General features: G+C 33.9%; 1 protein-coding gene across 19 annotated transcripts in view; it reads right to left on the reverse strand.

Annotated features, from left to right (window-relative positions):
- The window catches only part of LOC127797621 (beta-D-glucosyl crocetin beta-1,6-glucosyltransferase-like), a 96,005-nt gene that overhangs the window by 79,860 nt on the left and 2,788 nt on the right, over positions 1-13,357 (reverse strand). For 6 of the 19 annotated variants that reach the window (XM_052330679.1, XM_052330675.1, XM_052330673.1 and 3 more), the window contains exon 1: positions 9,368-9,538. The exons of 5 other annotated variants lie outside the window; for them this stretch is intronic. In XM_052330679.1, the coding sequence (XP_052186639.1) occupies positions 9,368-9,418 (51 nt within the window). In that variant the 5' untranslated portion in view covers positions 9,419-9,538. Of the gene's footprint in view, positions 1-955; positions 1,513-3,634; positions 5,375-8,056; positions 8,134-8,270; positions 8,542-8,722; positions 9,171-9,367; positions 9,539-13,357 lie in introns of those variants that run through there. 8 more of the 19 variants (XM_052330672.1, XM_052330669.1, XM_052330668.1 and 5 more) reach the window with 6 other exon arrangements.

The following is a 13,357-nucleotide window of genomic DNA, read 5'->3' on the forward strand; positions in this document are numbered from 1 at the left end:
TAAAAGAGGGGCTCCCTTCTCACTCTTTTGATACGTTGACTTTCCATGACTTCTTGGATTCCTCCTTTTGTTCTTCGATGGTGGAAACTCCTTTTGTTCTTAGATAGTGGAAAGTTAAAAGACTTTCGGTGGGTTAGTATTATTTATTAAATTTATATATCAATATAATATTTATATTTTTATAATCAATTTGATTCAAACTCTTAAAGATTAATGATTCATTTAAGGGTGAACATTTAATTAGTTTAATTATTGAATCGATCAGATCAAATCAAATAGATCAAATTATGTAACAAATTAAAGTGATCAAATTATGTCACAAATTGAAGTGATCTGACTAAATAGTTTTTTAAACTAAAAAATTAGAAAAAAAATTAAAAAAATCAAAATAATAAAATACAAAAACGATGTCATTTTTTATACTTCGATCGATTTAGTTATTTTTTTATATACAAAAATTGAATTGAATTGAAATAAATGAAATGTCAAACTTAAAAATTGAATTAAACTAATCTATAGTTTAAATTAAAATTTTAATTTATTTATTTTGATTTAATCAAAATCTTATTCACCTTAAACTTATTTAATTTTAAAATTAAAATATAATAACTTATCTAACACTTCACTGATATTTTTTAATAAAATCATCTGTCAACCAAACAGAAAAAAATATCCATTTAACCATTACTTATATTTTGAGGTGGCGTAGGACTCAATGTCACCATCCTTAAAATCAATGAGGGCCAAATACATATTATTTAAATTATACATTTAAATTATATAATTTTAAATCACAATTACACAATATGTGAGTAAGGCCCACTTTCGAATATTCCCGCGTAATATAGGATATTTGAAAGAAGGTCATTATAGTAATGATATAAAACAAATCATAATAAAATTAACAACTCATTTCATTACTAACAGTGGAAACTAAATTAAGGTTCGATTACATTTCTAATATCTCATGACTCTAGGCTCGATAGTCATATAAAATAATGAGAGGGTTAAGTGCCAATAAACATAATAAATTCTCATCAACTATAAGTTTCACAAAATCACTAATTAGGATATTTGAACTTAGGACGCGTTTCCGTACACCACTATTCCTTGGTTGTAGTCCTACTGGACTCGTGTAAGCACCCCCGCCCGGATATCCCCAACCACCCGGACTACCCGAACAAGAGCGCCTACGGGAGGAGAAAAATAATGAAACACGAGACAAAGACCACCCCGGCATGCACACACGAAAATAAGAATAGTGGAAGCAAAGCTCAAGACATGCATGCACTATGGGTACCCCGCTAACACAGTGGCCACAAGATAAATAAATACACACAAACTCCTGTGCCAACATACACAAGACTTGAGAAAATACCTGGCACAGTACGAAATAATAGAGCAAATTCTACTTAGACATCAGAGTGGACAGGGATTAACGAGACTGCCTGTACACCACATCGACTCTGCCGTTAAAGCTGACTCCCTTGCCATGGCTCACGCCGCCATTACCTGGAATGATGGAAAGCAAGGTGAGTCGAGAGACTCAGCAAGCATAAGGAAGAAAAGGCTGAAAGCTACACAAAATCAGAAATCTCACCCTAGAATAAACCCCCAGGTACACACAAGCCATGAGACGCTACAACACAACAGCTCAATAGCATAATAAAATAAAAACACATACCGGTCCTTGGGGCCCACATAAGACACTTGGCACCCAAGTCCCATACCAACCTGCCGCTGCCCTGAAAGGCAACAAATATCCCCACAAACTTGTGCGCGCAATCCCGGGTCGGTACTCCCGTCACCCGTATCCGTCGGTACTCCCGACAACCGAGCCATAGGCTCCATCGGAACGGTACTCCCGTCCGAGAACTAAATACTACCAGTATCCATGCAATGCACATAGAAATGCAATGGCGTAGTGAGCATCAACGTGATACAAGGCGCCCATACATCCAGGCATCAGGCCATGCTCCGCCCACATAGTAAACCACACGCCATGCATATGCCGCGCTGGATGCAACCTAACCAAGCTAGAATGTCCGTGTCCAAGCATACTCAATAAATGAATATCCCAACATGCATCCTGTACCCATGTGCATATCAAATCATGAACAGTAATACAAGGTATCTAATCATGCAGTAAATTACATACTGGCAGAGCTAGTCAGTAGTGCCCGGCATCAGTCAACGGCCAGTGACTAGGGATGTCCACCCGACGGTCCACATCAGGGCCGTATAATAGTCTACCCCAGCGTCACCAACAACCGACCCCTGCCCTACTGCTCGATAGCTCTAATCGAACCATAAATAAATCCGAGAAAAACTGTAAATAAGCCTGATAAAATCATAAATAAACTCGCCCGTCTAGGAACCTAGTTCCCAAGCTGGTTTAGCATCATTCCTGAAAGGTGTGAGGGCGGTACAAACCCCCGTAGCCACACAACAAATAAAACTCTAAATGTCTCGGATTTAATTTAACTTAAAACACTGAATAATAACTCAACAAATAAGGCGAGGTGCCGAATTAGAGTAAGGGAGAAGATAAAATACAGGAAATCAAGGGGTCTTTCACGGGAATTGAAGAACACGAGAAGAGGGTGAGGAGCTTGCCTTTACACGGCCGTTCCTCGCTTTTCTTGCACACCCGCTGCGAAGTAAAACGTTCGCTGGCAATAAATAAAATCGCAGCTTTAATTAAATAAATCAACCGTGCAATATAATTAATTTAGCCGTCTAAAATCCCACGTAAGCACACCACAATTAAAATCTCAACGAGTCTCATATTTATTTTAAATTAAATCACGCTAATAAAATCCTCGAAGCCAGCTTAATAAATTAAATTTAAATCAACGACTCAAAATTTCATAATTAATAAACGAGCCGAATCATACGAAGAGAGCGTATAAAATACGAGAAATCACAGGGTTTCTCACGGGAATTAAAGAATACGAGGAAAGTATTAGGAACTTGCCTGAAATCAGCTGATTCTGACCTCACTCGAGCTCCCGAGGCAAATTAAATCATTTCCTAACAAATAACACAATCGGGACTCAAATTAATTAATTTTAATCGCATAAAATTTATATAAAATTTATAATTTAAACATGACATGCTTCGACTAATTTTTACCCACGTACCTGATTACTTCCCATGGCAAAAATTCCAAAAATCCTATTATTTTTCCTATTTTTCTTTTCTTCTCATTTTCTTCTTCTTCTTCTCCTTCTCGCGCCCCTGCTCCTGCGCGCTGCTTCTCTTCTTCCTTTCTCTTCTTCTTCTTCTTCTTCCTTTCTTCCTCTCCTTCTTCTTCTTCCCCGCGCTGTCTCCCCTGCACCTTCTTCCTCGCCCGAACCAACGGCCACAGCCGCCGCTGATCATCGCACCACCAATGCTTTGGGCCGTCGCCGCCGCTGCTTCTTCGCGTCGCCCATGGCCGTTCGCCGCAACCTTGCCTTGCTCCAGCATCAACCATGGCCGCGGCTTCTTCAAGTCGCAGCTGCTCTTCGTCGGCCATGGCAGCGGCTGCCATGGCCGATTGGCCTTCTCTCTCTCTCTCTCTCTCTCTCTCTCTCTCTCTCTCGCGGCTGAGCTCTCTCCCTCACCCGATCTCTCCATCTCCCTCCCTCACTCGACTCCCCCCCTGCTCTCTCGCGACTCTCATTCTCTCTGAGTTTAGATTTTTTTGGAGAAGATCACTGTGGCAATCTTGGCCTCCAAGCCATTCACGCGCACCATAGCCACAAATTAACTTATCAATTAGTTAATTTAAGTTAATTTCTTAACTCATTATTATTATCAATATGTATTAATTAATTAATTCAAATTAAGTTAACATAATTTACACATTTTTTATTATTAGCAGTATTATTTTTACCACTCTTTGATTACCTTAAATCCTCAAATGTCGAAATTTAATAATTAATCAAAATTTAATAATTAATATCATTACCGAAATTTCGGGATATTACAAGTCGCCCCCAATAATAGTTTTTCCTTTAGTTAGAATGGTAAAGAAGATCAAGTGAGCCACAAGACTTAGCAAGTTCAAGAAATAATGAATAATATATAGGATCCAAGAATATGATGACTCCAAAAAAAGTAATCAAGAACTCCACAATTACATACAAGATTCATAATTCATAAATTTATCAGTTCAACTTAATGTATCATGTCACCATGTATCACTATGCAAATATGCATAAAATTTCAATGTCATTATATATTCTCATAGGCTCGCAAGCCATCAATCAATACATGTAAGAGTGCATAATTTCATTATCAATATCAATTTCTCCGGCTCTCAAGTCATCAATCAATGCATGCAAAAGTGCATCATTTCATTATCAATATCAATTTTCTTGTCTCTCAAGCCATCAATCAATTCATGCAAAAGTGTATAATTTCAATAAAACATCACAAATAAATATAAAGTCAACATGTCGAGTTATGACTATCTCGTTCCGCGCCATGTACTCTAGGGTACCCTTTCTCCATCTACGCAAAATAATAGGTGCACAAAATATATATACATAACATGTATATGTATGCATTTGCCAACCAGATGCATTTAAATTTTTATTTCTTCAATATTCATATTTTCAACACCATTTATCCATAACATGTATTTGCCATCATCAAATAGATTCAACATATCTTACTTCAACATTTATCACATTCAATATGTAACTTATGACTTAGAAATGATTGATGTAAATTATAACACATGAATAATTTTGAAAGATACTATTTAAATCAAAAGGTATCTACACTAAGCTGTTTGTTCCAAATATATATATATATATATGAGGGGCTATTAGAAGCGGACTTATATATATATGTTTGTGAATATTTTGTGTCTGGCATTTGGAAGGTTCATGCCTACTCGAATGCGTCATTTAAGCTTCTGCGAGGTGTATTTGGCCATGTATACACGAATAAGGTCCAGGAGATACAGAAGTGAACAGAGCCTCGTATCTATATTTAGACAAATAAGTTGTCATTTCCTGAAGCAAACTTGGGGCGGAAACAAAACCCCATTTTGAAACCACAAGGAGACCCCAATAGGTACCTAGATATGAAAACTCAATGAACACCAACAGAAAGAAAACCATACGCAGCAACAAGCATATATATATATATTCATATATAATCCCTCAAAGTGACTAAATGAAGAGACTAATAGGGGATCTCGCACGAGACAATAAATAAATAAGAGAGCTCGCATTGAAAAATAGAATGTATAAGAGAGCTCGCATTGAAAATAAAGTGGGAGTGCAAGAAGAACTTGCCTGATGACTTAGGGATGTAGAAGAATCCCCTCTCCTTTTGAACTCCTATTAGCCAAGACGAAGACATCACGACGCGAAGTCTGAAGAAAGGAAAAATATATGAAAGAAAGTTGAAGAATGAGAGGATCAAACGTAGCAAAGGTACATGAAGGTGCAGTTGTAGATTGAGCATGAAGAAGGAAAGATGTATAGTCTGCAGCTGCAATTTGATCAAAATGACCTAATTATCCTTCACCTTTACAATGGTCAAAAGGAAGACTAAAGGCATTGTTGACATTTGTTGGCCAATTTAATTTTTCTTATGATTTTCTTTTAAAAATTTCAAATTTCATTTCTCAATTGGGCTAAACCCATGCCGTGGGCCATTCCATGACCCAATTCAATGATCTAAATAATTCTCCACATCTAAGCTCATTCTTAATATAATTTAAAAATTCTAAACACATCTCAATGGCCTAAATCACTTGGACTTTCCCCACAAATTCTGGATTCCATTTAGATAGGCTATCAAATTTTCATTTCCACTTACTCTTCATTCCATAAGCAAAGAAAAATATTTTTATCTCTCAATTAATTAAAGCAAAAAAAATTTTGAACCCAAAATAAAATACCCAAAAATGTCTAGACCCCTTGACGGGTCATTACAATTTCAATCGATTCAGTTTAATTGTTTCGATTAAATTGAAATTTTGCTCACCCTAGCCGAATTGAATTGTGCTTTTATAAAATAAAATAAATATATATTGATTAAAATTATGATATAAAATTTGTTCTATAAAGATTAATAGATTTAAAGTGTATTAAGTAATATTAATCACTCTATAATTAAAAATTATAGAATAATATTAACACAAATTAAAATAAAACTCATGGTCAAATATTTAAATTACAAATCAAAAATTAAACAAAAAATTATCTATATATTAATAAAATGATAGATGGTATTTAAATAATTAAAATTACCTTTTTTGATATCTTAAATTATTATAATATTTTTAATATATAAAAATAAGAAACAAAAATAAAAATTAAAACTCTAAAATTAAATTAAAATAAATTTTTGACAATCAACTTGAGATTATCGTCATTGCGCGATTTCTAGTCGCTCATTCCTCAATTTTGACAAAAAAGATAACTCACGGGTGAAGATTTTATCTTATTACATAAGATAAGAAATCAAACGCACGATCTATTAGTATAAATTTGAATTTATTATGATCTACCTATTTTATCTGTATTCCCAGACAACTTTTGAGGATCAACTTGTCAATAGCCTGAGCTGCTTCAGTTGGAAAGTTAGAAAATTGTGTCTTGTGTTTCTTGGGAAAATTGTCCATCTGCATCCATGATTGACTAATAGTTAAAATAATTGATGGACAATTTTTATAGGTATCACGTGGATTTAAAGAGGAGTTCAGTTTAATTAAAATAATTAAATAAAATCAATCAAAATTATTGATTTAATTTAATTTAAATTAAAGGTTAATTCGATTAAATTTTTAAGTTTCACAATTTTAATTAATTTAATTTAATTTTTATATTAAAATAATTAAAATAATAGATTTATCTGATTGAAGATCAATTACTGGAGTAATCAAAAGATTGCTTAATTAATATTACATGTTAATTAAGTAAGATTTAATAATTACTCATGTAATTTTAAGTATTAATCGACTGATATTATTTATTACTTGAATAATAATAGTTTTAGAGCTATATTTTTGAATCAAGCTATATTTTTTAATCAATTTATCTTTTATTATGAAATAGTATGATTTTTTACAATTTCATCTTTATTTGTGAGATTTATTTATTAAATTTATATATAAATATAATATTTTAATTTTTATAATTAATTTAATTTAAACTTTTAGGATTATCGTCTTTGCGCGATCTCTCGCTACTCATGCTCTCAATTTCAACAAAGAAAATAAATCACAAATAGAAACTTTATTTTACTACTCAGGATAAAGAATTGAATCCACCATCTATTGATATGAATTCTAACTTATCATGTACTAATCACTTGATAAAATTAAAATAATTAAATTAAATTGATTAAAATTGATAATTTAATTCTGTTTAATTTGTATAGTTTAGTTTCTAAATTTAAGTGTTAAGGATATTTCGCTTCGATTCATATCTTTGTATTGAAAAAAAATTAAAATAATTGAATTGATCAAAATATTAAAAATTATTTTATTTTTTATTAATTTTTTATTTTTTTGTTTTTTTAATTTTTGAGTCAATTCAATTTTTTTGATTTTTTTATTTTAATTTATTAAATTTCAACATCTATCCAATCAATTCAATGATTTTTGAAAAAAAGTCACTTTCCACTTTCCACGACTGCTTGGATTCCTCCTTTTGTTCTTGGAAAGTGAAAAGTTAGACTTTCTGTATGTGAGGATTATTTAAATATAATATTTATATTTTTATAATCAATTTGATTCATACTCTTGAAGAATAATGATTCATTTAAGAGTGATCATTTAATTGGTTGGCTTAGTAATTAATCAAATCGTTCAAATCGAATACATCAAATCTCTATTATAAATTGAATCGAATTCATCAAATAAAATTTTAAATTAAAAATATTAAAAAAGATAAAAAAACAAAAAAATTAAAATTAAAATAATAAAATTCAAAGATAATGTCATTTTAAACATTTGGATCGGTTTGATTAGTTTTTTTTATAAAAAAATAAATTAAACAAAAATAATTAAAATTATGAAACTTAAAAACTGAATTTAACGACGTACAATTATTTTGGTTTAATCGAAAGGTGGCTTAAAAGCTCCGCCGAATCATCCATTTCTTTCTCCTCTCTCGTCATGATCTTCTCTCTCAATCCCCGAACTGTAGTTCTGATCATCCCGGCCACTTCTCCGTCTTCCTGCCGCTGATCATCCACCACCATCTCCTTCAAAACCCTAGCAATCTCCTCTCTCCTAAGCCTCCCAGCCTGGTCTCTCCTCACCTCCACCCCAGCCCCAATCTCCGCCACCAGCCTCGCGTTCTGCGGCTGGTCCAGATGCATTGCATGGCAACGATCGGAACCCCAAACTTGATGCTCTCCATCACTGAGCTCCACCCGCAGTGGCTCACAAACCCTCCAACGCTCGGATGCTTCAGGATCCTCGCCTGTGGTGCCCAGCCCTGAACGATCTTCCCTCTCTCCCCTACCCTCGCCAGGAACCCTTCTGGCAAGGCCTCCGAGACCCTAGTCTTCTCTCCCGATGGGAACCTCACCACCCATATGAAGTTCACTGAGCTTAGCTCCAGACCGTTGGCTATCTCTTCTATTTCTTCTCTAGACAAGAAATACTCGCTCCCGAAGGAAACGAACACGGTCGAGAGCTCGGGCTTTTTCCCAAGCCATTCCATGATCTCTGCATCTGAATCTCCTTCTGAGGAGGAGATTAAAGGTTCTTGAACCAGTGGGCCGACTGCTTGGATCTTCTTCTTGGCCAAGACGGAGATGTAATCCAGGTATTTTTGCTCTATCTCTGTGGAGGATTTGATCAAGACGATGCCGGAGGATTGGTTCAGGGCAGACAAGAAACGGTCTATGTCTTTGACTCCATTGGAGGTGGCTTGGAGCAGGTTATGGAAACCGGTTTTTTCGTATTCATGGAGGTGAATCTCCTGGAATGGGAACTCGACACTGGGGTTTTCGGTGGTGTGGAGCGTGAAGGAGAGGAAAGCGGCGCCGAAAGTTGAGAACAGAATCGCCGGGATGTTGAGCGGCGATGCGACTTTCGGCACCCATGGCTGGTTGAAGTCGTAGATGACGAGATCTGGGTTCAGGGTTTCGAGGATGGAGGAGAAGGCTGGGATGGCCTGCTCAAAGGCGGTTTTGAGGGCGGTCATGAGGTGGGACGGGAGGCCGTTGGTGGTGTGGTGGTGCGGTGGCAGCTCCGGAGAGGATGGGAGGGCGAGCTCCACCGGCTGGATGGATTTGGAGTAGGTGCCGGCGATTCTGCCATGGATGGAGCTTAGATTAGATTGACGGCTGTTGAACAGAAGTAGATGTGGAAGCTTCTGTCTGCGAGTTTCATGGCCAATTCTAGGAAAGGGTTTACATGGCCATGGGCTAGCCATGGAAGCATTAAGATCTTCATGTTCTCTATTCCTTCTCTATTAATCACTCAATTGGAGATGATGATTATATATGCATATATATATATATATATATACTAAGGTTATAACTTTATATTTTGCATTTGAAATCAATCAATGAAATTCCGTGAGCCAAATCAATTATAAAAAGGGACCCAGAACCCTTTTATAATGAATCTTTTGTAATTGATTTGGGGATTAAGGAAATCAAGAAAAGGATCCAATTGACAAACGATGCCGTGACCAAGTCAAACTTAACCAACCAAATGATTAATAATCAACCCTTGGAGACAACCCAGAAGCCGGCCATGGATTTGTCTGGTTGGGTTTGGGGGCAATAATTCTCATTAATTAATGGTTAATTACAACCAATAAGAGTTGTGGTGTTGGGTTTGGGGGCAATAATTCACATTAATTAATGGTTAATTACAACCAATAAGAGTCGTGCTATGGTTGAGATTGTCTTCAATTTTTGTTTGGATATATATCATTATGGTTGATGGCCAAATAGTTTATATTTTTTGTATTTCATTATTTATATAGTATTTTTATTTTGTTTTATATGCAGATGTAAGCGATGACATAAGAATTAGATCGGGATATCAAACTAAAAAATAGAAAACTTCACTGTTTAGTGATCCGACCATGACTGAATTGTGGTTGAATCTAGGGGTGAGCTTTTTCCTTCCGATAGACCGAAATGATGAAGTGAAATAATCAAATTTATGTCAAAAATTGAACCAAATTAATTGAACAAATACAAAACTTAACAAATACTAAAAAAACAGAACCAACTGAAAAAAATTGATAAATCGATATCATTTTTGACATTTCGATCCGTTTGTTTATTGTAATTTTTTTCAATATGAAAATCGAATAAAACCGAATCGAAATAATTAAAATTGTCAAACTTGAAAATTAAACCAAATTGACCCTTAATTTGAACCAAACTTAACCGACAATTTTGATCAATTTTGTTCGATTATTTTGGTTAAACCGAAATTTTGCTCACTCCTATTCGAATCGGATTGTGTTTTTATAAAATAAGATAAATATATATAGATTAAAATTATGATATAAGAATTTATTATATAAAGATTAATTGACCTAAAGTGCATTAAGTAATATTAATTATTCTACAGTTAAAAATTTATAGAATAATCTTAACATAAATTAAAATAAAATTCATGATCAAATATTTAAATTATAAATAAAAAATTAAAAAAATATTTATATATTAACAAAATGAGGGACAAAAATAAAAATTTAAAAAATCTTATACCTATAATTTATTTTTATTTTAAATAAAATTAATTAAAATCCTATTTACATTCTTAATTGGGTCTATTAGGACTTTTATTTATTCTTCAACTCAATCAACTGGTCAAAAACCTGAGCTGCTTTAGCCGGAAGGTTGAAAAGGCCAAATTTTCCAGCTCTTGAATAATAATTAATATCGAGGGAGATATAATAATTAATTTCTCATGTAATTTCATGTATTAGTCTAATAATATTATTTCTTATTTGAGTAATAATAGCTTGAAAATCAATTCATTCTCTGTTCTAAAAGTTAATCAATTAAAATTGCTCATTAGTAGAGTAATAATTGCCTACAATCACAATCATAGTCGAATAATAAATGAAAGATTTTTTTAGCTCTTCTCTGTTTCAAAAAGTAAATGACAATTTTTTTTTTTTTTGTTAGTTGAGTAATATTTAGGATTACTCCTTAACTTTACCTAGGTTTAAAATATCAATGATATTTTCAATTCAATCTGTATGTTGATTCGGTTTAGTTTATAAATTTGAGTGTTTTGGTTATTTCGATTTGGTTCGTATCTCCATATTAAAAAAAATCAAAATAATTGAATCAATTAAAATGTCAAAAATGACTTTGTTTTTTATAAAATGTTTATTTTTTATTTTTAGGTCAATTTTGTTTTTTTTTTTTTCAATTTAGGCATCTATCCAATCAATTCAATTTAATTTAAAAAAATATTGACTTCCCACATTCCACAACTTCTTGGATTCCTCCTTTTTTTTTTTTTTTTTTTAACAGTGGAAAGTTAGACTTTCAGTATGTGAGGATTATTTATTAAATTTATATATAAATATAATATCTATACTTTTATAACCAATTTGATTCAAACTCTTAAAAAAAATAATGATTCATTTAAGGGTGAATATTTAATTGATTTAGTTACTGAATCAAACTTGTGTTACAAATCAAATTGAACCAATCAAATAGATTTTCATATTTAAAAATCAAAAAATTAAAAAATATTGAACTAACCAAAAAAATCAAAAAATTGATCAATTTAATTATTTCATTTTTTTTTTCATATAAAAATTGAACTGAACCAAAAAAATCGAAATTACTAAACTTGAAAACTAAATTGAACCGACCTATAGTCTAAATCAAACATTTTGTTTGATTATTTTGATGTAACTGAAATATTATTCATCCTAAATTTATTTATTTTTTTAAGAATATATTTACTAATTTAATTTTAAAATTAAAATATAATAACTTATTTAACATTTCAATAATATTTTTTTAACGAAAGCACCTATCAACCAAATAAATAAAATACCCATTTAACCATTACTTATATTTTGAGGTGGCATGGACCCGATCTCCCCATCCTTGAATCAAGGACCAAATTCCTTCTAGCAATAATACATCAGTGTGTGGTGTGGCCCTGTAATACCCTGAGAGTCCAAAAACATTAGTATATATCGAGGATAGTGTAAATAAAGGAAATAATATTAGTTGGATATTTTTTGGGCTGAATGTTGGCAAAGAACTCCCAAGTTAAGCGTGCTTGACCTGGGGTAATTCAGGGATGGGTGACCCCCCTAAGAAGTTCGCGTAGGCCCATTAGGATAAATTGTTCCAAATCTTCCTATCACTCGAACGGGATGTTACAGATGGTATCAGAGCCGACCCCCGAGCCTCTGAGCGCGGTGGTGGGGCAAACCTCAGCGAGGAGGCTGAGTCCCGAGGGGGGCGTGAGGCCCCTATGGGGGGTGCGTGTAGGCACCTTAAGCGAATCCCACATCGGCCATGCAAGAGGGGAAAGATCTGGGACTGGTTGTAAGGTCGCATGACGGGGACGTCATATGCTTAAGGGGGGAGAATGTAATACCCCGAGAGCCCAAAGAAGTTAGTATATATCGAGGATAGTGTAAAGAAAGGAAACAACACCAGCTGGATACCTTTTGGGCTGAATGTTGGCAAAGAACTCTCAAGTTAAGGGTGTTTGACTTGGGGTAATCCAGGGATGGGTGACCCCCCTGGGAAGTTCGCGTAGGCCCATTAGGATAAGTTGTTCCGGTTCTTCCTATCGCTCGAACAGGATGTTACAGGCCCCATCCGACAACTATTCACTTTAGAGTGTCACTTTAGAGTTTCACTTTAGAGTTATGCTATTTATCATGTCTGGCGGCTTCCGAAAGATCAAACCTCTTTCCCGCATTAAGACGGCTTTGCTTTGGTGACAAACCTTAATCTCCATGGAGTTTCATCTTTGGTGTCAGTTTCTCCGACACTTATGCTTAGTTGATTCCCAAATTACTTGGGTGTTCGATGTTCAGACTTTGGTTTGCTTGAGATCTTATTTGTTGCCTTGTCATATCTTCATGAGATTTAGCATCTCTTCTAATTGGAGTATTTCTCTTGTACATACTTTAGTTTTCTTCATTTTTCTCTTTTTTTTATGCTTATTTTACTATTATCTTTATTTTTACATTTCGTTTTATTTTCTTTTTGTGGCCTAAAGGATGATCGTTGATGTGTTGCTCCCCCTGATTTTTTGGTGGTCCGAGGTTTGCCCTAACCTTTGCTTGTAGCATTTTTTGTGTGTTTTGTTCTATATAATTCTTATTTACAAAAAAAAAAAATCAAGGGCCAAATAGATATTTTGGCCATTTTATTTGTA

This window comes from Diospyros lotus, chromosome 3 (assembly GCF_014633365.1).
Source record: "Diospyros lotus cultivar Yz01 chromosome 3, ASM1463336v1, whole genome shotgun sequence".
NCBI lineage: Eukaryota > Viridiplantae > Streptophyta > Magnoliopsida > Ericales > Ebenaceae > Diospyros > Diospyros lotus.